Here is a 26906-nt window from a genome sequence, read left to right on the forward strand (position 1 = left end):
GTGTAAAAGAGTTATTAACTCCTATAACTTTGTTTCGGTTTTTTTTTTTTTAGTGCACGGTGTACCGTTTTTTAGCATAATCAGGATCGGGATAGCCTTTTTTCTATAAGTGGCATCGCTGTACTGCATAGCAGACTAAATTCTTTATTTTGCCGTGAGCTCATGATGGACATGTTATACCCCTAGAAGTTAGAATTACTAGCGTATACTGTTTTGCTTTCCTTCAGTGCGTAGAGACTGCGAAGGTCCAACAGATTGCCCCGGACGTTTATTGTGACAGGATCAGAACATCACTTATTATTGCGGCCGTATCCATTTGTGCTTTATCACTTTTCATTATCGATAAGATTTTATAGTATAACTTTACGATAGGTACAATATTCGCCTCCAGTTTCTACTATTTAATTTAACATTACGTTAACTTTACTGTAGGTAGAGCACGTGTAGCGAAAAATGACGGTACCGGTTACAAATATTAAAGAGGCTATCTATTTTGCTGGATTTGTTGTAATTGGTTTAAATTTCCTTATCAGTGGAATTCTGATTAATTTTTTTCAACTATTACTGTGGGTGGGCCTGAAACCCATGAGTTCTACATTATACCACAAAATAAACTATTATCTGACCTACGCAGTATGGGGCCGTAAGATCATTTTCTCTGGCCAAACAAAGAATTCTCAATAATAATTTTTTTGAAAACAGAAATGGAATTTCTTGCTGAATGGTGGTCAAGTTCCACCTGCATAGTCTACACAGATGACAAGACATGGGCAAAAATGGGAAGTGAGCATGCCATCCTCCTGCTTAATCATTCATATGAAGTTGATTGGCTATTTAGCTGGTTTCTTTGTGAGCATGTCAGAATGCTAGGGGTAAGCATTGAATTCATTTCTTAGTATGCATTAGCTTAACCTTCAAATTAAAATTGTATGAAAATCTCCAATATTCAATCCTTTTTCTTCTAGAGTGCCAAAGCATTTGTCAAAAAATCTTTCAAAAAAGTTCCTATTATTGGATGGACTGCATTTTTTTCTGGCAGTGCTTTTTTAGAAAGGTATTAGTTTTGGAAAAACTTGTCTGTTGTTGATTTATTTCTGCAACCATTAATTCTAGGAGCTGGGAGAAAGACAAGTCAATTTTGGAAAACCAAATTGCCAATATGAGTAATTACCCAGATCCTGTTATGGTAAGATAAATGCACCAAATAATGTAACTCAGGACATGCTTGGATTTTAATGAAATTTATTCGTTAGTTGCATCTTTTCGCGGAGGGGACAAGATACACTCCAGAAAAACATGCTGCTTCCGTTGAATTTGCTCAAAAATCCGGTTTTCCACCTCTGAAACATTTGTTGGTTCCTCGTACTAAGGGCTTTGTCTTGTCGGTAGAAAAGCTAAGAGGAAAGTTTCCGGCAATCTACTGTGCTACAATGGTTTTTGATACGTAAGACTGAAAAAAAAGTATGAATGCCTTTTAGGTTATGTCGATAATTTGTTCTGTAGCAAAGAAGGTGCCGCGCCAGTGTTCAAGAGTTTAGTCCTTGGTCGCCCTATTGCAGCAGAAATATTGCTTGAACGCATCCCTCTTGAAGATATTCCAGAGGACAGTGATAAAATTGCAAACTGGCTACATGAAAACTACCATCATAAAGTACTGGGCTTCAGAATTGCCATCAATTCTTCGTTTGTGCCATTTAATTTTTTCGTTATTATTATTTGTGTATTCTGTTTTAAAATAAGATTTTTCTCTTCTGTTCTTTTTTTTCGCTTTTTCTGTATGCAAATATTTTACAGGACAAAATGATTGATATTTTCAAAACTGAAGGGAAGTTTCCTACCTCTCTTCCCGGTCACCATTTCGAAGGACCAATTCGTTCCCACTATCGCCCTAGACGTCTTTGGACATTGCTGACAATCGCCATCACATCATTTTTAACACTTCCTACAGTGTGCCGTGCATTCTACTCCCTTTTCTGTTCTGGATTCGTCAATGTTGTGATCGGCGTTGTTTTGTTGGGATTAGGTATAATGTTTCTAATCTATTAAGCTTTTTTTTCACCGTTTTGCAATAATATTTTATTTGCAGTGTTTGTTGCGTTGCTCAAGTTGATGGATCTAAGCAGTGCAAGCAAAGGGTCGGCGTACGGCCATAGTCCTCGTGCTAAAGCAGATTAGGCCAATCGTCTAATCCATCACAAGTACCAATAGTTCTGCTATGTAACACACTTTATTGATCAGACAACATTAGTGGTTGGATCTTTGGCTTTTCAAAAATGGCCAGAGACGAACTAATTGGATGCCTTCGTTCATAGTACGCTGTATGTTATTTCTTGTTAAAAAAAATCAAACTGTTTCGGGATTTTTTTGTTACGCTTACATGATTGACTCTTCTGCTTTACCTAAGTAAGAAGGTGCACAATTCAATTTGTTATTCTCTGAACCAACATGAACTTACTCTCGTCAATCATGTAACTCATCTGTTGAATTAATAACGTGGGCTGCTAATACATATTAAGCTGATGTATAACTCCCTGTAAGTTTTACATTATCATTGCTTTTCAATCTTGCATTTCTCAGAATATTAGTTGTCTTTCAGGCAATTTGTATTTTATTTAACCTTGAAATTTATTTCTTTTTTACAGTTATGTTTTCTCCATCTGTTTATAGTTGAATAATGTCCAAGAACCAAAACTCTGGAAGGAATCTGGCAAATATCTACTTCTATATGGCAAAATAGGCCTATCAACTGGATGCATGGTGAACACAAACTTTTGCTTACATATTGGTAAGCCCATGCCAAATAAATTTAGAAGAAAAAACTCATAAGTATTGTATTTTGTTCTGTTCATGACTAGTTATAAACAACAGAATCCTGAGAAGACGAATCCGCGGTAGCTCTCACTTCAGTAGTTTCAGATGATGAAGGCGGCTGCACTTGAGATTTCGATTGGCTTAAAACGCTATTTCCGAAAGACGAATCTGCGGAACATCCTGTTGGATCCGGCGCATTTTGAACTTCACACGTAACGTCACAAGAAATGAGTGGCGGAATATTTTTCTCAACTTCCTGTGAGTTTCCCAAATTTTTTTCGCCATTTCCGTGACACACATTTGTGTCCAAGTTTATGCGAGGTTGCTCGACGAAATCCAAATCCAATACTTTAGGGCTTGCTGTTGAAATATTTCCTGAATGACTATCTTCATGGCTTGGAGACGCTTCGAGCTCGGCTGCTAGGCGCGTTTTATTGGATTTTATTTCTGCGATTAAAGAGGCCCTTTCTGTTTGCATTGCTCTACAAAGTTTCTCAAGCTGCGCCAACTGTTTTGTGGTATTTAAAAGCTCCGAATCTCTCTGCTTCTTTTCAAGTGCCATTTCAGTAAGTAAACAATTACTTTTCTCCCAACGTTGCTTCCATTGTGCGGTTTCTTTTTCAAGGCTTTTAAGTTTTTTAGTCATCTCATCCATTTGACTCTTGAAGCCATTAAATTGCTGGTTGCTAGCTTTTAATGCCTAATCATATAGAAAACGAAAGAAAACAAATTAATCTCAGTGATGTGCAGTAACGCCCAGTAAAAATCAAACCTTTTGAAAATCATCGTACTTGTCCGTGTACATTGACAGCTGGTGACGTAAGGCAACTTCATCTTCCTGCATCACCTGACATTTCTTTTGATATTCGGTAAGGTCCTACATAGAAAGAACGAAATCTTGCATAGGTTCATGCAATATGAAAATGCAGATACAAACGTACCAGTAACAGTGTCTGTTTTTCTTTCAGCATTTTCTCTTTTGTCTCTGCTGAATCCATTCGTATTTTGGCCAGTTTGGCTTCATTTAGTTGTCGTTCAATATCATATTGTTTTCCTAGTTTCTCCAGATGCTGTTCTCTCAAGCTGTATTGGTCACACAGCATCTGTAGCTTTGTAGCCATTTCAGTATTCTCATCTCTTAGTTTTTGATTTTTATCATTATTCTGTTGGAGCAAGGCTGAAACTTCAGCAAGTGTAGATTGAAATTTTGTAGACACTTCTTTCCTGCGTTCCTCTTCTTCACGAACACGTACCATACTCTCTTCTGTAGGAGAATATGTAGAATGACTTTAGGAAAACTATTACACAGTTTACAACCAATGCAAATAAAATGACTAAACATGTATGACAACTAGAAAAGAAAAAATACCTTTAATAATCTTATTTTGTCTCTGGAGTTCACGACAGAGCTCTTCTAACCTTGAACGAGCTAACAGAGACTTTCCATTTTCCATCTGGAGCTGTTCTTTTTCCTTCTGTAAAACTTGAATGTGTTTTTCATAGACTTTCAGGTTAGAAAGATTTGCTCCATTTTCTTCCAGTAATTCAGCATATTTATGAGTAAACACCTATGAACTCTCATTATTAAAATCAACTTCATACACAAAAAAATATAAAAAAAAACCTTCAATTTTTCTTCAAATGATAAATTGTTCATTGATTTCAGAAGTACTTCCACATTTCGCATTTCTTTTTTGCGAGATTTGCTTTTTTCATTTTTCTCTCCGCAACTTTTCAACACACTTGCAAGCTCTTCGGTTATTTCTTCAGATTTAGAACCACTCATTGTTTCTGTTTTCCACTTTCCACTTTGAATACGGGTAGCTGAATTTTTAAAACACGTTAAACCTCACAAAAATATCTCTAGTCAGTGCGTCTTAAACCTCTAAAAATGGAATAAAGCTATTTGTTGGTAACCAAAAGAAAAAAGAAACTGCCAGCCCAGCCCAAGAATTTTTACGAACGTTTGGGAGGTCTCTCGAAATAGTAATACTGCTAATAACAGCCGGTTGGTTGTCTTTCTCTGCTGTAAGGCAAGGGCCGGACGTCCGTGTCCGGGAAAAGAGCTTTTTCCCCCGCGAACTGAATGAATAGTTTCAAGTCTGATCGGTCTGGGATTTTAAGCCTGTGGACCTGCAGTAAACTCAAGCGCCATCTGGCACGTCGCATGTGTTGTTTCTGCTTGAATTCCGACATTAGGCAAATTCACAACTTTTGTAGGGAAAGATCAATTATAAAATGAAGAACCAGCTTTATCCAATTAGAGAATTTCATTTTCAGCTTGACCAGCATTGTAACATCTTACCCTTCAGCTCGACTAGCGTTATGTGAAAACAAATATTTTGAGAAAAACGTCATCTAAGCATTGTTCAGCAGTATACGAAAGTCAAAAATCAGAAAAAAGAATTTAAAAAGAATTCGTAAATAGATTTAATTAGTTCTTGATTTGGAAAAAGATTTATTCGGTTGGTGTAAATTCTGTTAAAGAAGGCCGCAAGCTCCGCACATGGCCCCGCATTTTAGCCGTTAACAGTCCCTTCGCCTTCGCTTTCCGCGCACAACATTATGTGTTATTGTCATTACGTCGTGAATTTCATACTTCATGGGGTTTCGTCCTATCTAACTACTCAATTTGCATCATTTAGATCAGTTACTCGTCGTTATACCTTAATCATATATTTTGAACCTCTTGTATTACTTATTCTTATATTCGCGATGGTTTAAACTTACGTAGGTTGAGCTGGGGTTTTTTAAAGAACCGTTTATTTCCCCTGGCTTTTGTGAAACGTTTGTTAGTGTTCAATAGACCTGACCAAATATCCGACAACTTCCACAGACTTTAGAATGTGTAAGAGTTTCCCGTGTAACCTTGTTGACTTCTTCTGGAAATGGGTGCTTTTAACATACCTGTCGGTATGGATAGTTGAAGCAGATGTTTTAGTAATATCCAACACTACAAATTCCACAGTTAATGCTTTTCCCAGTTTACCAGCAAATTTTGGAAAAGTATTACCGTTTGAAGGTTTGGCTGGTTGTGTAGTTGTAGCAAACCCCTCACATGCTTGTGGCCCTATAGACTATCCTCCACAGAACAGTAGTTGTTCGGATACATGGTTTGTCCTCATTAGACGATTTGAGTGTAATTTTGTTGACAAAGTTCGAGCAGCCCAAAATGCTGACTATGATGCTGCTATCATTTATAATGTTGGATCAAATCTCATTGGTACAATGAATTGTCACATTGTTTTCTGGTAAAGTCTAATTTTGTTCTCCTTATAGAGCCTATGGCAGGAGAAGATGATAACATTGAAATTGCTGCCATATTCATTGGACAAGATGGTGATTCTTGGCTTTGTTGTTGATTTTAATTGTGTTTGATATTCTTTCCTTCATCCTCAGATGGACTTAAAATTCAGTCCCTCTACCAATATGATAAAGGGTATCAGTAAAACAGTTTCAATTCTTTTCTTGAATGATTAATTTTTATTTTCTTTGGAAGGTACATGCTGTTACTGACCAATGAGTTGCCATTTAATATAAACAGCTATCTTCTACCATTTGCCATTGTTGTTGCAATCTGTTTTGCAATAATGGTTGTTTTCATGGTAAGTGTTTCGCATTATATTTTATATATGCTTTACATATAATAAGACTGAGGAATAATTTCACGTGTGTTTAGTTGGTCAAGTGCGTCAAAGAACGCAGACGATCAAGACGTATTCGCTTACCTTCGTCGTCCTTGAAAACTATTCCTACGAATAAATTTAAAAAAGGAGATCCTTACGATACCTGTGCGATATGCTTAGAAGACTATGTGGAGGGTGATAAACTTCGTATTCTTCCATGTTCACACGGTAAAATTTTGTTATTATATGTTATTTAAAATAATAGTATCCATAGATTTATGGAAAATGTGTCCGTGTAGCTTATCATGCTAAATGCATTGATCCATGGCTTACGCGTAACCGTCGGGTATGTCCAGTATGTAAAAGACGGGTAATTGCGCGGGGCGAAAACTTTTCCGATTCTGATTCCGATACGGAAGATGAAAGCCGTCCGCTTTTGCGGCCGGGTTCGCACATCTCTTCAGGAGGAACTTTCACTGATCAAACAGTAAGTCCCAGATATTGTCAAATACGTATCAAAACGTTCTAATTTGTGGTTCAGAGAAGTATTGGAACCAATAGCCGTCCAGTAGAGGGGCCACCTATTTTGAACAATGAGGTGGTCATTGATGGCAGAGGACATTCGGTTCTTGTTTCCGCCGATTCAGTGGTCATTGAGAATGAGTAATGAAAGAAATTTGAATAGTTTAATGTAGCACCATTTAATGTGTCCATTAATCAATTTTAGGGAAGCTAGAATTCCCGTAAACGACGAGGATGACTTAATTGGTGGTAACGTAATTTTTCTTTTTAAGCGCTTTCTAATATGTCTGATCATCGAATTTCATGCTCGGTTTTAGACAGTGACACATCATCCTACGGTGAATCTGAACGTCATGAAAACTCGAATGCAAATAGTTCAGTGTGTTTAACTCCTCAAAGTCATCGTTCTCGGGAAGCTTTGAATGTTTAAGAGATCCTGTAATTAACACTGTAAGTCGACATATTGTTACACTCTAATTCCCTATAGGAAGCTTGTTTCTACCTATTCCTTGCTATCTGGTTGTGAGAAATTGAGCAGACAAATTCACATTTCCTCCGAAACTCCGAATCTACCAAGTAAGGGTAAATGTTTTTATGGTAATGTTTAGTTCATTATAAAAAAAAAAATATTGCGAAAAATTCAATAAACATAATACATCTTATACCATAATGAATGCGTTCCGAAAATGGGATATGCCATCCATCGCACGAGAGACATACCCAGCTGGATCCCATTCTTTTTAATCCTGTCACAATCGTTTCCAGTTTTTACGAACTTTTTTCCTTCCTTAACGGTTAGAGAACTGTACTCCTTCACACATCTATTCTTCTAGTAAAACTAGTATATGGCAATAAAGTAAGCTGTATATCTTGATGCATTTTTCTGAAAATAAAAGTGTTCCACGAAAATTATAATTATTCAGGAGTTGAATTATGCCATGAGGATCATCTACCTATGGTCAGACTTGCCGCGCCGATCAATTTTCCGATCTCGATCTCCGATCCGATCTTTTGAGTTTGATCGGATCGGCGATCGAGATCGGCCGATCATTTTTGTGCGACATCTAACGCTGAAAATTTACACTATTTAACGAATTCAGTATTGGCTGTCACAGCGACAGTCACTGACGGCCATTGAGGGTGAACACTAAACAGTTTCCCTCAATTGGCATTCGCAAAAATAGTAGTGAAAGAGAACCATGCGACTGCAAAATCGACAGCTAGATGGCGAAAAGTTTGATCGCTCAAAAAGATCGGATCGCGATCAATTTTTTTGGGATCGCCGATCCGATCTCCGATCTTTCTCAAAAGATCGGATCGGCGATCATTTTTTGAGCGAAGATCGGATCGGCGATCAATTTTTGATCGCGATCGCGGCAAGTCTGCCTATGGTTATGGCAATCCGTTTTACCCCCCCCCCCCCCCCCAAAAAAAAAAAAATTTCGGCCTTTTTCACCTACCGCCATCTACCGGTCAGATTCTAGTTAAGTCTCTAAATACAACTTTACGCATTCTAACCATATAAATATATAATTTTTTTAATTAATAACTTTCTTTCATTAAAATATAACTATAAAGTAATTATTTTCTTATATTCTATTTGCCCAACTTAATTATTATTACTATTAAATATTAACTTTCCATTTTGTGTTGCAACAATTATAATGTATGTAATTCTAATAACAATGAGAATGATTGCGTGTTTTAGGTATAACATAGTAAACATAACGACTTTATATTACTCAAACATATTATTTATACCTATTGGATGTATATTGGAACGAAATTTGGATTTTAGCAATAAGTTTGATCGAATTCGAAGTCAAAATTTTTTCCGGGACAATTTGTTAATTCAGCGAATTTGATCTCCTCTGTGACGCTGGTCTTTTCTGGTTAATTTGTTTACATTTTTTTTCTTCCGAATCAAAAGTTTTTTGGATCCGATCTGGCAACGTTGCCTGCGACAGCCATTCGTTTGAGGAAGAACCCTCGCCAATTCTAATTTTCTATCGCCATGACATGTCACATGTCATCGTCTGATACATTATCCGGTCTTTTGTAACTTAAGTATTGATTCTTGTAAACACGCCAATCCGTATTACCAGTAACTGAGTCTTTTCTGTGAAAATTTCCAACCTAGGCATTTAAATTTTGTTTCTTTTACAAGTATTCTGTCCTGTATTAGATGATAGGGTACAGTAAAGGCATGGTCCATTTTAGTAAGTAGTCTGACCTACACCCATGTAATTGCAAATGTTTGGTGTTGTTAAAGCTTTAGTATTATAAAAGATTTTGTTCATCTATGGTTTTTTTTGTGTGTTTTAGGTGTTGAATCAACTAATTACATGGAGGTGATTTGTCAATTTGGGAATTGAGTTGTCAGCAGTTGGTTGCAAAAAGCCTAGAATGGTAAGACTGGAAATAAATAATCCTTAACATTTCAACTCTTGTCATTTTGTTTATTGGCCATTATAGGATCACAATTTTATGCCCCCGTTTGTCTTTGGAATCCTGGGTTGCTAATTGTTTACGGAACATTCTCGTCCGTTCAGGCCACAAATAACGTATGACAAATCTATGCACATCGAGCATGGAGCCGATTACCATGTTGTACATAGAAATGCTTGAAGGTGGAGCATTTTGTCTATACTAGATCATTTAATAATGTGCTTAAATATGTTAGACTTTTGAGGTTCTAGATTTGCTTTCCGACTGTATGGTTATTTAAGATTGAAGTTAAGTTTTTGTATTGTATAGTGAAAGAACGTGTCGTGCGCGTTCAAACATTAGTAAGTCCAGCAGCTGCGAGTGGTTTCATTTTTGTCAATGTTCTGACTTTTGATCAAGCAGACATTGCCAATCGTCGAACTAATCTTTATAGCGCTAGCTTAGGTAGTATGTGATCCTTTGGCGATGCGTTGGCTTTTCTTATTACTTCTTTTTTGTACTTACGTAACAATTATGCCCATTTTGGAACACATTTTAAAAACATCGTTCTGTTTGATCATTTTTTCGGTAATATCGAATTTAACAAACTCGTGATTGCAAACATCGAATTTTTGGAAATCTGTTAAAAAATGACTGGCTGATAGTTCTAAACGATTTTGTTCATTTGTTATTGTTCTACGTCATGTGATGAATTTGCTATTTTATCTTTTGGTCTTAAACATTGGAGGGAAAGAAGCTATTGCTGCATTAAAATTCTACTTAATTAAAGTAGAATTTTGTTCACTGACAAACTGCTGCATTAACTTTGAAGAAAAAACCCGAATAGTTTGGTTACAAATTGCACAAAGAAAGTTGTGAGGAATAGGGCATCTTTAGGTATTGCGCTGTTAAAATGAGTGGCGCTTCAGTTTCTTCCACCTAAATCTTACCCGTGATAGATTGTGAGAAAACTAATAAATACTGTTTTTTTTTCTTTTCAGATGGAATGGACTAGATGCATGTTGAAGTAATGTTCCAGAAAGCGGCATTGCAGGGGCAAGAATCCAAGTTGAAAGGCTGATCAACACTTCATATATTGTTCAACTTGTTTTCTTTGCTTCTTGGTGAATTTGAATTAAATTGGAAATTGAAAGTTATTGAACTAATTTGCCAATCAGTTAGATGGAATTTGTGGAAGTTGCCGAAATGTCGGGACGGAGTAATACGCAAAATTTGGAGTCGAAAAAAGTGTTTGCATGTGGTGAATACTAAGAACGTCTGTTTGCATTCCCAGAAATTAAGGCTTGGGACACGATACAGGCTGTAGATGGTGGAATTTGCATTGCAAGTCAAAATCGTGTTTTATTGCCTGTCGACCATTAAGTAACATTTCGAGCTAATATGTCTTAAAAATGATTGCATCTTAGATTCTAAAAATAAATACACAAAGATATAATTGGAATTGGTTTTGTATTGTCCCACCTCCACCCACAATTCCACCACGTTTTACATTACATGTTATTTAATACACACATTACACAATATACAATACAAACATACATAAACACTTAAGCTACCCCGTTGGCTGCCAAGCCATTGCAACCCCTAGGTTGCTCTCTACAGTAGCTACCATCGCTTCAGATGGAAGACGATGCAAGAGGAACTTGTCTTTCGACAAGTCCGGGCTGACTTGACGGTGGAGACCTTTATGGGAATGCACACCCCGGGTATCTCCACCATCAAATCGACAAAGAGAGGGCCCTGCTGGTGCATTGCCTAAATGCGCCCGAAGGCGCAGGCAACTGCCCTACCCCAATAGGTGATCAACCTAGGGGTAGAACAGCGCCGCCGGTCCCTACAGCTACAAAAAAAAATGGGAGAAAAATGGGTGGCAGCCAACGGGTTAGCTTACACTACACGACAATACAAAACAAAACAATACCAAAACGCGAGGCTCCACGATGAGGGGGATGAAGCGAAGACGGGTGCCATTGACGATGATGCGGCAAAGGCGATAGCTCGATGACGGTGAAGCGAAGACAGCGAAATGAAGATGGCAAGGCTAAGGCGATCAGCTTGAAGACAGCAAAGACGACGGCGAGACGAGGACGGCGATGACGAGGACGGCGAGACGAGGACGGCGAGACGAGGACGGCGATGACGAGGACGGCGAGACGAGGACGGCGATGACGAGGACGGCGAGACGAGGACGGCGAGGACGGCGAGACGAGGACGGCGAGACGAGGACGGCGATGACGAGGACGGCGATGACGAGGACGGCGATGACGAGGACGGCGATGACGAGGACGGCGATGACGAGGACGGCGAGACGAGGACGGCGATGACGAGGACGGCGATGACGAGGACGGCGATGACGAGGACAGTGAGTCAGAGACGATCAGTTTGATGACAATGAGGAGAAAATAAGGTGAAGAACAGGACTCATTTCTTTTTCATTACCGATCTGTATAAAAAAAAGGACATAAATTAGATGAAAGAACAATAGCATACTCACAGTCATCTTCACTGACAAACTCTTGTAAAAGACGAAAAACAAATAAATTTCATCACAGAAAAGAGATACACTATGACAGTCAAACAGTTTTCCATTGGCAACCTACTTGTAACAGTAATATTTAACGAACCATAGTGTTATTGAGTTTTTTCATACCATAAACATTCCAAAGTCTACTACAGATAAGCTGTATGGGGAATTAAAAGGAGAAAAGTATCAGTACTTCCAATTAGTTCTTTCAACATAAATGTGCAACTACCAGATATCTGAAATCGCAAGAGAACACCCAGTAAGCTTGGGTTTGCAAACCATCCACTACATCCTTTCAAATCAATTGACAATCTGTTGTGAGGGACTCATTTGAAAGGAATGCCCCCATGGTAAAGTTTGCAAGCATTTAAATTTGCCTTATATGTTCTGGAAAAGACTTAAGAGCATAAATGGCATATTGTGAGTTAAATACCTTTCCCACGAGTAAATACCGTAATAAAAAACAAAAGTATGGATAGCCTAGCTGAGCAGCTGGCATAGCTGATCACCATTTGGAATTGTCACATATGAAAAACAACAAATTTTAGAGTGTTTCATTCCAATACATACCCACAAATGAAAGTACAAAACCCTATATAACTTACCGTTAATTTTTAGATGAATATTCCTTCGAAACACACCATAGTTAAGAAAATTAACACACATCAACTTTACTAGTTACGACAATCAGCCATGATAGGGAAAAAACAGCGCCATCTAGTTTTACTATTTGATACCCAATGAAAATCTTAACTTCAAAACGAAGTGCGAAAATTAGCGCTTAACGTGATCGTACCTTGATCGTTAGTATTTCAGACAATTACTTCTATTTTTATAGAGCCATAACCAAAAAATGTAGCGGGTAGTTTGTATGCAGGACAGACGTTAAACATGCCATCCATTCTTCCGCATACATGTCGTAAGATTAACCAGTATCGTAGATAGCAGAATAACAAGAAAAAAGAATCACCCAATCACATCAGTTGATATAACATTACTAAAAACGGTGGGAAGAATACAGTTCATTTCTTACTTTTTGCAAAATCGCGTAAAATTTTTCCGGAAGTCACCGGAAGTAGCCAATATCTCCGAAAATATCAATCGTGTGACGAAATGAATACAATATTCGTAATCCTTATCAAATTTGGAATACAACTGATGTGTTTTCAGTCATAAGCCGGATTTGGCCAAAATCGCGATTTTTCCTGAACTATAGTTCATGAAAATTTGCGATTTTCGACGATTTTCGGGTATTTTGTACTGACCCATGGACTCGACCCCAAATTTCATGAGGATCACGAAAATGTGAATCGTTTTATGTACAGACCTAGACCTAAGCAACCATAAGCTATTTTAAAACCGAAAGTGAAACCGGAAGTCACAATTTCGGAAATCTAAAAAATGAGCTATGTTCTCCTTGACATTGTTAACAAGAGTTTTATAGTTGCAGATGTCATCTACTGTAAATAAAAATTGCAGGGTTTCTATAAGTACGATTTCAGTTACGACGAATGTACCGCTGAATAGTTCTACGTTTCCAGCGAATACCTCAAATCTTAATAACACCTTAATTTACCTGAATGAAAATTTCGTGCCTAACGCGATTAAATTCGGTAGTCTACGCAGTAGTACATGCAAAGCTGCAGCCAAAATGTGACGAGATTATTCAAAAAAATTGGTTTCACTAGCATCTGGTGGACCGTCGGTGAGCTGTAGCAGTTTTGCCTAATAGTAGTTAAGTCGCGTCTGTGTGAATGAAAATTTATAACATAAAATTAGTGTTTAGTTACAAAATTACAACTTATTAAACTATATTATTACTAAAATAACAAACAGAGGCGGTGAGAAACCGTGGAGAGGTTAATGATGAAACCTCGAAATCTACCGTAAAACTACCAAACGTAGTATCTTACCAAACTTCTTGCTTATAGTTGATTCATTGCTAGTATTTATTTTGCTACTTTGCCAATACAGTATTGTCCTTAGTTTGGAGTTTGTTACTGGTCCTGTTTTGTGCAACATTTTTCAGTGTTGATCTCCTATAAAGTAATACCTCCTGTTGCAAACTCACACTAAGAAACACTGAAGGCTTTATGCTCAATCTGCATGTCCTTATATCAATTTGAAACATTATTTTAATTGTGTGCCCCCCACAGGTAAAAGGTAACTAAGTTTTGAGTTTATTTTACCCTAGTTTCAGCATTTCCACACCATTTTCATCATATGTTTATCACATAGGAAAAAGATTTTGATCGAACAATAGAAGAGAATGTTATTTAACAACGATGAATGCCCTGGATGGTATAGGATTTGGTTGAATATATTTAAAACCCAACAAAGTTCTTGTCAGCCAGATACTTCTGTGAAAATATGCAATTTATATGGCAGAACTCCATTGCTTTGTGTTATGCAAGTTAGTTTTGCACTTTGGTTGTTCGACTTCCTTGATTGTACCATTTGTTCTACTTGTAACAATGACTTGCCCCAAAAGGACAAAATATTGCACCTGATTTCCCAAAAAGATGCATCATTGGCAGGAATTAGAGATTTAAAAAGTTTGCTGGACAGAAATAGAATTTTATCACAGATTTGCTGGAGACTGCTTTGCCTTTCTTAAAGCTTCTTGGATATGGGTTTTACGAGGCCATGCAACATAATCTAGTTGGCACTAGGAAAAAGTAGCGATGAATCGTTTAATTCCTTATACGCTATAATCTATCGTCTTACCTTTCATCTTCCATCTGCAACATGCTTACATCTCGGCGACCATAGAAAAAAAAACTCCTCAGTCCCAAGCGCGTAATAAAGACATAAGCGGTCCCTTGTTTTTGAGAATGACCTAACAATCCGAGTCCGTTACTAAACAAAGTGCCATGGCCTCAAAAAATTAACATGACTTTTCGCAATGACACAAGTTGGTCATGGTCTTGGATTACACAGCATGCAGCTTAACGACATCTAACGGCCAGAAACCAACCAATGCCATCTAGCGATATCAACGTGCCATCTAACGCCAAGGCACGACCCCTTATAGCCATCTAGCGACTAGAAAAGACACCCTTCAACGATACCATCTAGCAGTCAGAAACGGAACCCGATAAAATGCCATCTAACGGCGGGGAATCTATTTAAGTGACACCGAGCATTTGTAACCGATGTTTTATTAGCATCTAATGTGATGCCATTGATAAACAATGCTAATCAATAATAAAAGAAAACAATATTACTTTGAGCCCTTAACATCACAACTTTTTGGCTGTTGAAAACTTCGTGAAAACCATGGCCTCCTAAAACCCCTATGAACGGACAACGAAAAAAAAAATGTGTTACTTAAGTTGTTAAGCAGTGTGATAACTGATAAGTCAAACGGATGTGCCGAAGCTTACTGTCTTCTAGCAAGGAAACGATAACTACCATGACTCTGTGAATTGACAGTTCGGTCACGTATTCAAGTGATGACCAGAAATTAAAGTCCTTCGAAATGAAATTAACGAGACGATATTTTCCGAAAAATTATAAAATGAATACATGAAAACCATAGTTCGTGAAATTGTTCATCACGTATGGATACCGATTATGTCAAATAGGTCCAAGGCGTCAGCATCCTCATCCTCATTGTTTGTTTTTTTCCTGAAATTTGTTACGCAAAAACAAGCTCACTGTTTAGTGGTAAACACTAGAGGTTAGCTGAGAGCAGAACATAAGGTTCTCTAAAAGTCCGCAACGAACGCCACGAGTAATGCTACCGAGATCTGCATTGTATTATAGCAATCCGTTTTGCTCACCGAATATGTCTGCTGCAGCGCGCTAGCAATGCGTCAAATATTCCGAGTATTACAAAAACGATTAGCTTAATTTTAAAAACAGCAATTTTCCCGGAATCAACATTCAATTTTGAGTATACCCTGTGATATTCAACCAACTCCGATGAGTGTCAATTTTTTCAGAAATTTTTTTTTAGCCCGACCGAGAAAAGTCGGGCTTATTTAGTTGGGCTTACTTATTCGGGCTTACTTATTCGGGCTTACTTATTCGGGCTTAAAATTTTATTTGTCTCGAACAAATTTGGATGTTACAACGTCTAACCATAAAGCAAACTCTGAATTCTCTTGTACAGAGTTCCTAAAGGCATCCGTCGTTGATAAACATCGAAGGACGCGTTAATTCAATTTTCATCTGTGTTCTAGGAAAAACCTCACTAGTGTACGAGTTCCTAACAACCAGAACAGTACAGTTCCTACCAATAGTTAGAAGACAAATTGTTACCTGGTTGTTTCTTTCCATTCCTCGCGTAGTGAAATTGGCCGGATATTGACGCCTTTTCCTTCCCTCCTACGTAGCATCGAGGTGTTATCCAAGGAGTCACCCATAACAGCCGAACTGTATTTTGACTGCATGTTCTATGGAAAATCTTTTCCATTAATACGAAGACATCGGTTCACCTTTATCTTCTGCCTATTTTCAATGAAATTACCACAATGTCACGTTCCTCCTTTTTCAGATGACGCCGTTAGAACACAAAGTATCCTACTCGTGGGTTTAACTCGGTTGCTCTGTCCACAAGTCCCCCACGCTTTCATCTCCATCCATTTCCGGCCACTGAATAAGAGGGCGCTATATTCTGCCGAGTTCAAAAAGCAAATCGTCTAAGACTATGAATGAATGCAAGCTGAAATCTTAATTTAAAAATAGAAATAATGAATCGTAAACTAATTCAATCATTTACACAAAATAGACTACAAGTACCAAACAAACCTGTCTTACTCCAAATGGCATCCGAAGTTTGTTGCGATATAGGCCAACCGGTCAATCGAAAATGAGACCGGAAGAAAAGAGCAGAATGTAGTATCAGAAAGTAGTATCGTGGGTTCGTTCCAATGGTTTCACACAGACAATTAACACATTTCTTTCATTTCGCTCGTCGCTCCCGGATGCTTAGTCCATAATTATGGAGTTTTCTTTGCTTGGGCTGTTATCGATTTTTCCCGTGCGGATTAGATGTAAACAGTTGTTTCATGCACCAGATAAATGATGGCTTGACTGATTCAACATACTTCATTCTCATGTACCCAATCTGAATCCATTTTTATGACTGGTAATAAAGTGAAACTTAGGAATTACATGGATTTTCTGCCTTCTAGAAAGACCAATATAACAACAATGTAAAGCACCATGTGTGTCACAATGTAGTCATAGAGTGTAAATTATAGTTCTAAATTCTTCCATTCTACCACTCAAGAAACCTGTACGCTGGTCCAGCGTTCTGACAGTTTCATGGGCAATTTTCTGGGAGGTACCCAAAACACCCTCTGTTCAGGAGGTATGGATGGTTTCACTGCTACTTAACACAAAGCCCTTGTTACAACTTCACTGATAATTTATGCCAGCATGAAATTAAGCTATTAGAAAATTCACTAACCAAAACCAAGTGCTAAGCAACTCCTACCATCACAAGTCTGTTTGTATTCCATTCAGGCTTCCTTTTCTTGTCCATGTCTGCCAGATTCTAAATTAGAATCAATAGTAAGGTACACACAGTTATGTTCTCATTGTAGACTTCTGTATCTTGGCAATAGGGCTGTCTGCAGCAAAACTTATCAGCTGGTCGTACAATTCCTGGTTGGTATTATAAAATATTTAATTTCTATTGTGGTGAGACTGAATTAGTGAGATTAATTAATAAATGTATACGGAAGTCGGTGAACATGATTAACATTGAACCTGCGCAAATCAATGTTGTTCGACCACGTCCAATAGCAATTCAACAGCCATCTGGCGGTGTAGACGAAGGTATAATAAGCAGTAATAGGTTCTATCTATTCCAGGAATGATGTCGTGACTATGTAATTGTCTATGGTCGTGACATCTTGTGTCAAAAATCTGTCGTGGCAACAAATTCAAATATAACGATTTCAATAAATAAAAATAATTTTTTAATGACAGTAAAACTGTTCATAAATTCCCTATTGAAATCCGAAAAAAAATTATAAACGCGTATAATGAACGGTTCAATTTTGAAATTCGTTTGGCGCACATTGCACATGCCTCTATCATCGATTTCAGAAGCTATTAAGCTTAAGTCAACATTTTTCTGTATTCAGGTGACTGATTCATCTCGTTCCACTCTGAAAATAAATAAGTATAACAATAATACATAAACATTAGTTTCGTTATAATCTTTTACATTGACAAGCACATCTGCCTTACAGTCGACAAGCAAATGCTATACATTATACGTAGCGGGTTTCTTAGCTATGAAACGTCGGTTACGTTATCGGTACATGTCGCACAAAATGTACGATCATACGTGGACCTCTATATTGTGCAGCATAGAGCTATGTGGCTACATGAGGAATTTGCTGACGGGGGTCAAATCGTTTTCCGATTTACGCAACATTTCAAACAACGGAAATATCTTAAATTAAGGATTTGTTCACGAAAGGAAAGGAAAATTATGCTTGAAACTGATTTCAAACTCGGCCTTCAGCCTCGTTACTCTCATGGATTTGAATCATTTTCAATGGTGAATCGGTGTGGTCCCTTTCATCGCGGTGGTTACTAGATGAGCGAAGATTTCCATGTTCGGCGTGATTGGTGGCATTTGCCGTGTGATGACACGATGACTCGCAGAATCCACTCTTGTTTCCATAACGGCCGTTGAAAGTCTGGCCAATCTGTCGGAAAAAAGACGACTTTCGAGGCTTGCGTTCCGTAGTGGAGGACGAAGATTGTTGAATGAGGTTATTCTCGTATTCGCTGAGCATCAGGTAGTTTTCAACCTGAAAATAAAGAGCTCGCCAATGATTCTCCTAAATGATTGTTCTTGAAATGTTTATGATACCTTGTCGCAAGAAGTAATGCAATCGGCAGCAAAATCTAGTTCTTCAAGCAAATGATCTGGAATGTCCATCTGTTTACGCACGTTGTTAGATTTAAATTTTCTTTCTATCATTCAGCAGCCAAATAAAACCAATTGTGCAAGTAAACTTACATCGGCAATGCCTTCTTCGGAGATGCAGGTTAATTCGGCTGCACCTGCTCCGTAAGGTAACTCTCCTAATTGAGCCAGTACCAGAGACGTCTGTTGCAAAAGAGTTAATGGTGGAAGATGGATTTCTTCATCGGCCAACGAATCTCTTCGAATGCGACTCTAATATTGGGAAAGAAACCAAAATCTCTTGTTAGGTGAAACCAAACCAATCATGAAATGAAACAGCTCACAAACCTTGCAAGACGGTGGACAGGGTTCGTCATCCTCGTCCTCTTCTGGCTGGACTTCAATCCCATCGATGTCTACGCGACAAATGTCGCCAACTATTCCGCTAGCTCCACCTCCCGTGCCGTCGGTGTTCGGTTCGCTGGCCACTTTAGGCGTGCGCGGTCGATTTCCTCCGACTGGCGTTCGGACTTTCTTTCTGTGCTGGTGCTTGTGGGAATGCGACTTCGACAGAACATACTTCCGCAAGTCTATCACGAACAACGCCAGACTGCCACTCAACACAAATGCACTGCTGGCATAATAGGCTGCCTCTTGACCATACTCTGTACTTAAGAAACCTATAAATGCATGCGGAAATGTTAGGAACACATTAGTTGGTACCGCCCCTCATTAATGCGCAGATCTAAATAATTGAGATATCAGCCTGGAAGACTGGAATTTAAAGAACATGTGACTAACTCAAAATGAAACCTTTTTGCATGCAGAAAGTATAGCTATAAAGGTATGGCAATCAAGATGTATACCCGCTAAAGGAATGCCGCAGACTAGAGGTAGTGCTTGCGAAGCCTGGACGAAACTCCATGCGCGGGCAAAGTTTCGGGCTCTAACGCGCTGATAGACGAACATTTTAAGAGCGTAATGGTATGCACCCAATCCGAAGCCTGTTTGTACACATTTGAAATAAAAAACACCGGTTAAGGTAATATATTAAATGTGCAATTTAGCGTGCATTTAGGGCATACAACGTGGTACATCTCATAAAATGTTTTGTGGTTACCGTAGACCCAGCAAAAGAGACCGTGATGGCCACCCGTTGTTGGTTGTTGGGCAGTTGAGGGCCGGGAATACCATGGTGTGGAGACCACAGCCTGTGAAAGTAGAGCCAAGGCTGCCAAAAATCCTGCTGCCTAGATGAAATCGCGCGTGTCACAAACCAGACTTTTATGTTAAACTTTAAGTTATTACTTGGCAGAGATATTGACGACCAATTTTACATTCGGCCGGTTCTCGGACGATGAGTAGTCCAACAGCTATGCAACCCAATGTCCAGGCAAGCCCCATATACACCTGCAGCAACATGGAAGAGTCCCGACCCTGGGTCTTCTCCGTTTCGTAGCCCTATTTTTGAATTGGAACGAACGTTCAACATCAGTTTCTTGTTGACACGTCAAGAATAGAAAGAATTCAAAATAAACTAACCAAGTAGATAAGTGGCGTGTATATGCCGGCTGCTATAGAAGCTGTCGAAACCATGATTGTTTGAATGGTGCGTGACTTGAGCGAAGTGAAATCAAAGAAGGGTGGTTTTTCTTCGTGCTTGTTCTTTTCTTTGATCTGTCGAAGATGAAACGATTTCCATTAGTGGTCTGTGATTACAGTAGCAGCTATTTAGCCAGCGTGTACCTTCTTTCGTTGGTTTTTCAAATGGAGAATAGCTCTCCTCTGGGGATGGTAAAGAGATGCCGATCTGTAGCAGGAGCCAAGAATAAAAGTCAACAGTACGAGGCCGGTAACAGCTTGAAGGCCCAAGCGCCAGCCGATGGCACTAAATTAGTAAATAAATTTCGATGATCGGTTAATGCAGAGAAAATGTAAATGTACATCTCGTAATAAATGGCATAATAATATACGTAGTAGATGCGTAGATGGTAAAGCGCAAAGCCGTACCCCAGCGTTGTGTGAAGAAAGACAGTCATAAGGGCCAAACCGATTCCGGAAGACCCGACTAGGGCAATTTCGACCGCTTCCCGTCGGCGTTTGAAATACTGGCCCACCATTAAAGTGGCTGTGTCACGGGTTAAACCCACTCCAATTCCTGTGGTTCATCAAAACAAAACATACATCGGCTTTTTCATTGAACTCTTCTAAACGAACTGCGTTGCGCAAACAGTTCCAATTGAGCCATCATTTAAAGGCGAGCTGCTGTTATCTCAACTTTAGCAATTACCTAGGACTAGTCCATAGCTGAGAAACAGCTGATGAAACTGAGAAGCGAACGAAGTGAATAGGAGCCCCAGTGCAGCTAAAAGTCCACCGAAGACGGCCGTCAGTCTCGTCGACTTGCGCCGGCACCAGGCGACGATCACCGGCGAGAGCAACGACGCCACGCATAACGAGAGGGCAGCCAGCGCACCTGAAAAGCCAATCAATTAACAAAGATTTCAAAAATGTCATTGCACATGACAGAAAAACGGCATTATGCAATGCACAGACTTAAGAAAAATAAAAAAAGATCGGTTTGCGATTTACGATGCAAGACGACGAACTTGGCAATACATTTTTATCGATTCATTGGCAGAAAACGGTGCACATTAGTTTCAGAAAATCAATAAAAATCAACTTGAATCATTTTGGCAAATAAATCTATTCGTTTAAACAGCCTTTTTTTTCATCTGAATGATACGAGTCCTTAAACACTAGATGAGGCGATGAGAGATGAAAAGAGCAAAGCAACTGGATCGATTAGATTGACCAGTGTGGGGTTACTAAGCTGATCAATTCCCATCGCAGGGAACGAGAGAAAACTCTCAATCAACAAGGAAAAACTTTCTTGTCTGATGGATGAAGCTAACCGAGATGAAACGCAACTATTTTGTTTGTACGGGAGGAAAAGTTGTGTTGATAATCTGTTGGATTCTCAATACCGTAATCGCTTTCAACTCGAATTTCTGTCTTTTAGAATCAATCGGTCAAGCGTGTGCCATCCAGAGCAAAAGGAGGAGTCCTGTTTTTTTCTTTTTTTCAAGTGATTTCTCAATTATTCTTTTTGGTATACGAAGAAAGAGAAATGGAGACGACGTTTTCATCATTCTTCACAGTTCAGTCCGTGGCAATTGACTTGAACAAATGAACTGTGTCGCTCCAAAGGCAAGACTCCACATAGATAATGGTTTTCGCTAACGGGATATGTCAGTCTATTGAGTTCAGTCTAGAGGAAACGAGATATTTCCGTTAGCTGGGTATAACAAGACTGCCAGTCAATGCTTGCCACTTACAGGCTATACATAGCTACTTACTGCGCCCCTATTCCCCCCCCCCCCCCCTTTTTTTTTTTCCTAATACGTAAACAAAAAATGTATTTACTATAATGTCTTATTAGAATTTCCGTTTCAGTTATTCCATTACGGAAGTTAGCATTGCGTTTTATCGAATCAACTGATTTCTATTTAACAGAACACAATTATTCAACGTATTATTTCTTGAATTTTTTTGAATTCATCGAGCTATTTAACTATGTTATAGTTGATGAATACGGATCGTAATGGTATGTCACCTGCATGTCAATTACCTAACGAAAAAACCCAAAGGCCACAGCTGACCGAAATTGAGACTAGTGTGTCACTAATGTACGTAGTATATGTTGTCACGTCGACAGCCATTAGGCTGTCCTAAATGCTATTCTCGTAATCTGAATTTCAAGAAAAATGTTTGTTTTGCAAAAGGCTGAGATGATACTGTATACATCACCCAGTATACGTGAACAAATACAGCGAATTGCAAGGCAGCTGCATTCTCGCGTGCAATGGATAAAAACGTATAACGGATGGGAGCAATCACACGGCCGGATAGCTGTGCTAACACGAGAGATCCCTTTCGGTTGGGACCAAATCGATTTCTATAGCCAACTCGGCGTACATCTGAACGGCCTTTCTCTGTCTGTCTCGTATACATCCACACAAACATTAGTCCTCCCCCTCCTTGCAGAAAAATGTTTCTTCTGAATGTGTAGGAAGCTTTGATATCGACGTGCCAATTGTTTCGAGTCTTTCCTTGGGTATTCCTTTTCCTTTTCGGCCGTAAATAACGCATGCACTTGAACATTGTAAATGTACTAGTCTCTGTCGCAAAGAGAGCGCACAAGCGCTCACTTGATTTAAATGCAACGGAAACGGATGCAATGATCGGGAGGAAAGATATAAACATTCGGACATCCGATTTAAAGGAAAATCCACTTTTTTTTTCTCATCTTCCTTGATCGGCCATTTTTTTCTGTTTTTTTCTACATTCTCGTTGAACTCACATCGTTTCCGCTTCCTCTTCGTTATTTTTGCGAATAGCTTCTGAAAAACAAATGGATAGGGGCAATCATACGGTGCTGTACGCCTACTGCTCTCGTTACGTTAATCGACGTAGAATCAGGTTTAAGCCATATGTAGTGTTCTATAAATACGTATATTTCAATGCCATAAGGACCTACATCACTGGAAATGTAATGAAACAAACTTTCAAAGGATAATCTTCTGATTCTCACGATAGCTGATCTTCGTAATCGAACAGATGTTTCTTAAACTACTCAATTTTGAGAAGGTATAATTGTCTGGCCGGAAACTCAAACCTGCCGTATTGTATTTCAGCTGCTTTGTACAATGGAGAGCAGGAAATGTCGGGTGAGAGACAGCAGCAAAGTGCAAACGGTACGTGTTTCCAACGAATGAACGGTTGTTTCATTTTTTTTCTTTTTCTCCCTCTCTCTCTCTCTCTCTCTCTCTTTTTTTTTTTTACTGACTTGCAATTTGGAGGAACGTTAACCCAATTCGACGGCTTAATACCACAAATTGCCTCTTTTTAGGTTTTTTTATGATTCCTTTTCAGATCCTTCACGTTTATATTTCCGTTAGATTACCGTCCAAATAGACAGAAAATTCATTTAAATCGTAAGCAGAGGCACACCATTACGTGTAGCATCGCTTTCCTCCTTCTTCACCATATAATTAAAACAGCAAAACTACGTTACGCTGTGAGCAACGATTCCAAATCACTCCGGCAAAAAGAATATAAAGACAGGAAAATAACTAGTGCACAGCTGGTTGAAAATCGAATGAAAAATGTTTTTTCTGCTTTCCAGTTCATTGTGCCCACTTTACGTGTGGTCTAATCAACGACGATTTTTTAAGAAAAGAAAGACAGAAAAAAAAGCCAAGTGCGCACATGTTAATGGACCCGTTTTCTCTTCGTTGGCTTTTCGTTTATATTACGTCTCATGTCGAACAGAGAAGCGGGAGCAAGGGCGGAGAGCCTATAGTTCGTTTTCTTTTTTTTTTCTTTGGGAATTTTCACTCGGTTAAAAGTCTGCAAATAAGAATCGAGTTCAGAACGCTTTAGGCTACACGATCGAACGTGAGAAGAGTGTTAGTCTTGCCTTCTCGCGTGCGGGGTAGGTGGAGGGAAGGAAAAGAAAAACAACAACTGTTGTGTGTAATAGGAAAGAAAAAAAAGAGAATCAATTGTTGCGTTCGGTTACTTGAAACCCATTTGGAGAGGCTAACGAGTTGGTCGAACAACAGCGACGTTGTCCCTCCAAGGGTAAAAAAGACTGGCCAAATCAGTTGTGCGTGAGCTATACATGATGGAGAGTTCAATCTGGAATGCAAATTGATAAACGACGTTTGTTTGCACCGCAAACACGCAATGGCACGCTTCGAAATCGTGTTACACGCAACTGTTGAACACAACTAGCGAACGGCTCCAACTCAGTTCGCCTTTGCGCGATGTGCAAGATAAACAGAGGGAGAACACGATCGAAAGCTTCAATTACATACCCAAACTGGGATTTTTTTTTCTTATTCTTTTTCAAAAATGTATATATTTGATTAAATTCTCGTTTCGCTCGTAAGGGCAACTGAATGATGTCGTTGTAAATGAGAAAAGTAATGAAAAAATCAAGCTGTATCTCAAGATAAGCCGGAGGCAAGCCTCAAGTTTCTTTCGCATTTTGAATTACATATATATTATGTACTGTATATACCTGAAACTTTTGTGAGAAACAATTTGAAACCACAAATTTTCGGATGTTATCCGTAATCTGTTTGAATAACACAGGACTCCAGTTTTAGTCCTTAAAAAAAAAAAAAAGAAAAGATATTATCACGTCGGGTCAAGTTACTAATGTCTTATCGGGCACCGTAAGTCTGTCGTCAGATGGTATAACGCGATGGGGAAACCGCTTCTCAGATTTCTAACCAGTCCAACGATGATCAGTCAATTTTGACGTCATTCCCCCTCGAAAGGAAGAAAAATGAACGCACCTTCGGGATATCGGCGTTCGTTCGTTCAGCAATGGCCGACCCGCAGGCTATTTGCGATAAGGGGAGCACGTCAACAATGGAAGAAGGTCTCAAACAGTCAACACCCAGTTCGATTCTATTACTTCAATAACCTTTTCAGCTACAATGTAATCAAATTTCGGGTTGGCGCCCAAAGAAGACATTTTGATTTAATCCCTACATGAACATTCTGGAAGAATGGCAAAATAAACAAACAAACAAAAAGGTCCTGCTTGAACAAAGTAAACCAAAAATCAAGATGCAAAACGAAATGAGGTCCGAAATCTTCCATTGTTATTTACGTTCAATTTTTTTGGCTTACGATCAAATTCTTCCCGAAGGCTTTTGATCAACCAATTTTGTTTTCCCTTATCAGTTTTTGTTTGACTTTCCCTGGCTTCAACGATGCAGTTAACCGCAAAGGAATCACGTTTTTTTTTGTTTTCTTAGTAGAAAGCGCGAGTCTTTTGATGGAAATAGAAGCCACTCTACCATGATGAACAAAACTGGAGCAACCCAATAAAAATAAAAATGTTCAATTCAACAACAACAAAATGCGGAACGCCTTCGTTTTTTTCCTTATCAGTGTCCTCCAAAAAATGACGTTAGCTGGCATCTTTAGCTCAAAGTTGAACACATTTAGCGTAGCCTATATATATATAAGACGTTACGACAATATCCATATTAACCATACGTGGAGGCGATCATAAAGGACGTATAGGCTGGACAACTATCTCAGGGTGATTGATCGACATGGATTTTCCCCCAATGGCCAGTGCTCTTTCATTGTTGAATGCTCACATCTCCTACGTATAATACTGATGGTGGCCCCTGCTACGTAAAGCACTCGACGTAGATATAGACAATGCAGTGCGCTTAATCTTAATACTGGCGTTAAGCTATCTTGTTTTACAGACGCCGCTGGAGATAGCACAAGTTATGCTGCAAATAACGCAAGCCAAAGAACGAGGAAACAAAAGGGGGGCCTATACAAGAAATATAAATCACAAATATAGCTCTTCTTCGGTCTACTTTCTACGGAAGAACTACAACTCTTTTTCGTAAAGCAGGGCCATACTCCAGCTCTTGTTGCCGATGCACACCCACGAGTAAAAAAAAATTCTTAGTGGCAAAACAATGGCCCATTTGCTGCGACGCCCCCGATATATATAAGCGGACTTTTGTCTAGTGGCTTTAGCCAAAAAAGAACTAAACAAAACGACTATGTCTGGAAGCCAATACACGAAAATAAAAAAGGCAATAGTAACAAGAATAACAATAATGTGACAGCTGTTGCCTTAAAGAAACATTTTTCACTGCTCACCCCTACTAATGTCAACAATCATCGTCAGCTATTCTTCTCAAAAATATATAATAAAAGCCAAGACATCCTAAATGGAATGGACGCTTAAGTGCAACGGTGACTTTCACATTCCATCGATTTGAAAAAAGAAAATTAAGTGTTGTTTAATAGGGTCTGCATAACTGTTTTTTTTTTTCAATCTTCCTTTAATTAGATTAGCGGGGATCGCCCGCATCGACAAAATGCACCTGATTAATGTCAGAAATATTTTAAACTAGCTTAAACATCGGAGCTAAAAATAGGCTATATTTACAGACATTTACAATAATTGGACTGTCTTCTACAGCCCATGTGATAAAATTTTTTTTTAATCTTCAATTTTTTAAAACACTATTTTATTTTGGAGTAG

General features: G+C 38.8%; 4 protein-coding genes and 1 long non-coding RNA gene across 7 annotated transcripts in view; 3 read left to right on the top strand and 2 right to left on the bottom strand.

Annotated features, from left to right (window-relative positions):
• The first annotated feature begins 159 nt into the window (after positions 1-159).
• On the top strand, positions 160-2527 carry LOC130694778 (1-acyl-sn-glycerol-3-phosphate acyltransferase gamma-like). The gene is made up of 9 exons (XM_057517877.2): positions 160-372; positions 433-643; positions 703-872; positions 966-1054; positions 1114-1186; positions 1254-1444; positions 1504-1651; positions 1795-2023; positions 2087-2527. Exons 2-9 carry the CDS (start codon positions 454-456, stop codon positions 2173-2175), a joined length of 1179 nt encoding a protein of 392 aa, XP_057373860.1. The 5' UTR covers positions 160-372; positions 433-453; the 3' UTR covers positions 2176-2527.
• A 290-nt stretch (positions 2528-2817) lies between these two features.
• On the bottom strand, positions 2818-4912 carry LOC130694767 (alpha-taxilin-like). Its single transcript, XM_057517859.2, has 5 exons — positions 4436-4912; positions 4181-4379; positions 3753-4075; positions 3584-3688; positions 2818-3511 (listed from the first exon to the last, which is right to left on the bottom strand). Exons 1-5 carry the CDS (start codon positions 4595-4597, stop codon positions 2852-2854), a joined length of 1449 nt encoding a protein of 482 aa, XP_057373842.1. The 5' UTR covers positions 4598-4912; the 3' UTR covers positions 2818-2851.
• A 450-nt stretch (positions 4913-5362) lies between these two features.
• LOC130694777 (E3 ubiquitin-protein ligase RNF13-like) lies at positions 5363-7868 on the top strand. The gene is made up of 9 exons (XM_057517876.2): positions 5363-6034; positions 6091-6150; positions 6211-6250; positions 6311-6416; positions 6491-6665; positions 6737-6924; positions 6979-7100; positions 7165-7208; positions 7277-7868. Exons 1-9 carry the CDS (start codon positions 5656-5658, stop codon positions 7387-7389), a joined length of 1227 nt encoding a protein of 408 aa, XP_057373859.1. The 5' UTR covers positions 5363-5655; the 3' UTR covers positions 7390-7868.
• Positions 7869-8950: 1082 nt separating this feature from the next.
• Positions 8951-10826, top strand: LOC130694813 (uncharacterized). 2 transcript variants are annotated; one of them, XR_009002149.2, is made up of 6 exons: positions 8951-9026; positions 9100-9178; positions 9285-9368; positions 9435-9589; positions 10388-10510; positions 10565-10826. It is a non-coding gene; the product is annotated as an uncharacterized LOC130694813 (long non-coding RNA). The 2 variants fall into 2 exon arrangements; XR_009002148.1 differs by having other exon boundaries at positions 8981-9178.
• Positions 10827-18088: 7262 nt separating this feature from the next.
• LOC130694805 (monocarboxylate transporter 2-like) overlaps positions 18089-26906 on the bottom strand; it is a 34654-nt gene continuing 25836 nt past the window's right edge. For both annotated transcript variants that reach the window (XM_057517914.2, XM_059494839.1), the window contains 11 exons: positions 21099-21284; positions 20819-20966; positions 20555-20696; positions 20351-20485; positions 20117-20269; positions 19929-20058; positions 19675-19812; positions 19157-19488; positions 18923-19081; positions 18773-18841; positions 18089-18710 (listed from right to left, as the gene is read on the bottom strand). In XM_057517914.2, the coding sequence (XP_057373897.1) occupies positions 18402-18710; positions 18773-18841; positions 18923-19081; positions 19157-19488; positions 19675-19812; positions 19929-20058; positions 20117-20269; positions 20351-20485; positions 20555-20696; positions 20819-20966; positions 21099-21284 (1901 nt within the window). In that variant the 3' untranslated portion in view covers positions 18089-18401. The remainder of the gene's footprint in view (positions 18711-18772; positions 18842-18922; positions 19082-19156; positions 19489-19674; positions 19813-19928; positions 20059-20116; positions 20270-20350; positions 20486-20554; positions 20697-20818; positions 20967-21098; positions 21285-26906) is intronic.

This window comes from Daphnia carinata, chromosome 4, assembly GCF_022539665.2.
Source record: "Daphnia carinata strain CSIRO-1 chromosome 4, CSIRO_AGI_Dcar_HiC_V3, whole genome shotgun sequence".
NCBI lineage: Eukaryota > Metazoa > Arthropoda > Branchiopoda > Diplostraca > Daphniidae > Daphnia > Daphnia carinata.

Bases quoted from the DNA above. Each gene is read 5' to 3' on its own strand.
- LOC130694778 (XM_057517877.2), top strand. From the start codon at position 454: ATGACGGTACCGGTTACAAATATTAAAGAGGCTATCTATTTTGCTGGA. The intron at 1,652-1,794 runs GTACTGGGCTTC...AATATTTTACAG, and splicing joins ATGAAAACTACCATCATAAA to GACAAAATGATTGATATTTT. The intron at 2,024-2,086 runs GTATAATGTTTC...TTTTATTTGCAG, and splicing joins CGTTGTTTTGTTGGGATTAG to TGTTTGTTGCGTTGCTCAAG.
- LOC130694767 (XM_057517859.2), bottom strand. From the start codon at position 4,597: ATGAGTGGTTCTAAATCTGAAGAAATAACCGAAGAGCTTGCAAGTGTG. The intron at 4,380-4,435 runs GTTTTTTTTTAT...GAGAGTTCATAG, and splicing joins CATTTGAAGAAAAATTGAAG to GTGTTTACTCATAAATATGC. The intron at 4,076-4,180 runs GTATTTTTTCTT...ATTCTCCTACAG, and splicing joins ACAAAATAAGATTATTAAAG to AAGAGAGTATGGTACGTGTT.
- LOC130694777 (XM_057517876.2), top strand. From the start codon at position 5,656: ATGTGTAAGAGTTTCCCGTGTAACCTTGTTGACTTCTTCTGGAAATGG. The intron at 6,035-6,090 runs GTACAATGAATT...TTCTCCTTATAG, and splicing joins TGTTGGATCAAATCTCATTG to AGCCTATGGCAGGAGAAGAT. The intron at 6,925-6,978 runs GTAAGTCCCAGA...TTTGTGGTTCAG, and splicing joins GAACTTTCACTGATCAAACA to AGAAGTATTGGAACCAATAG.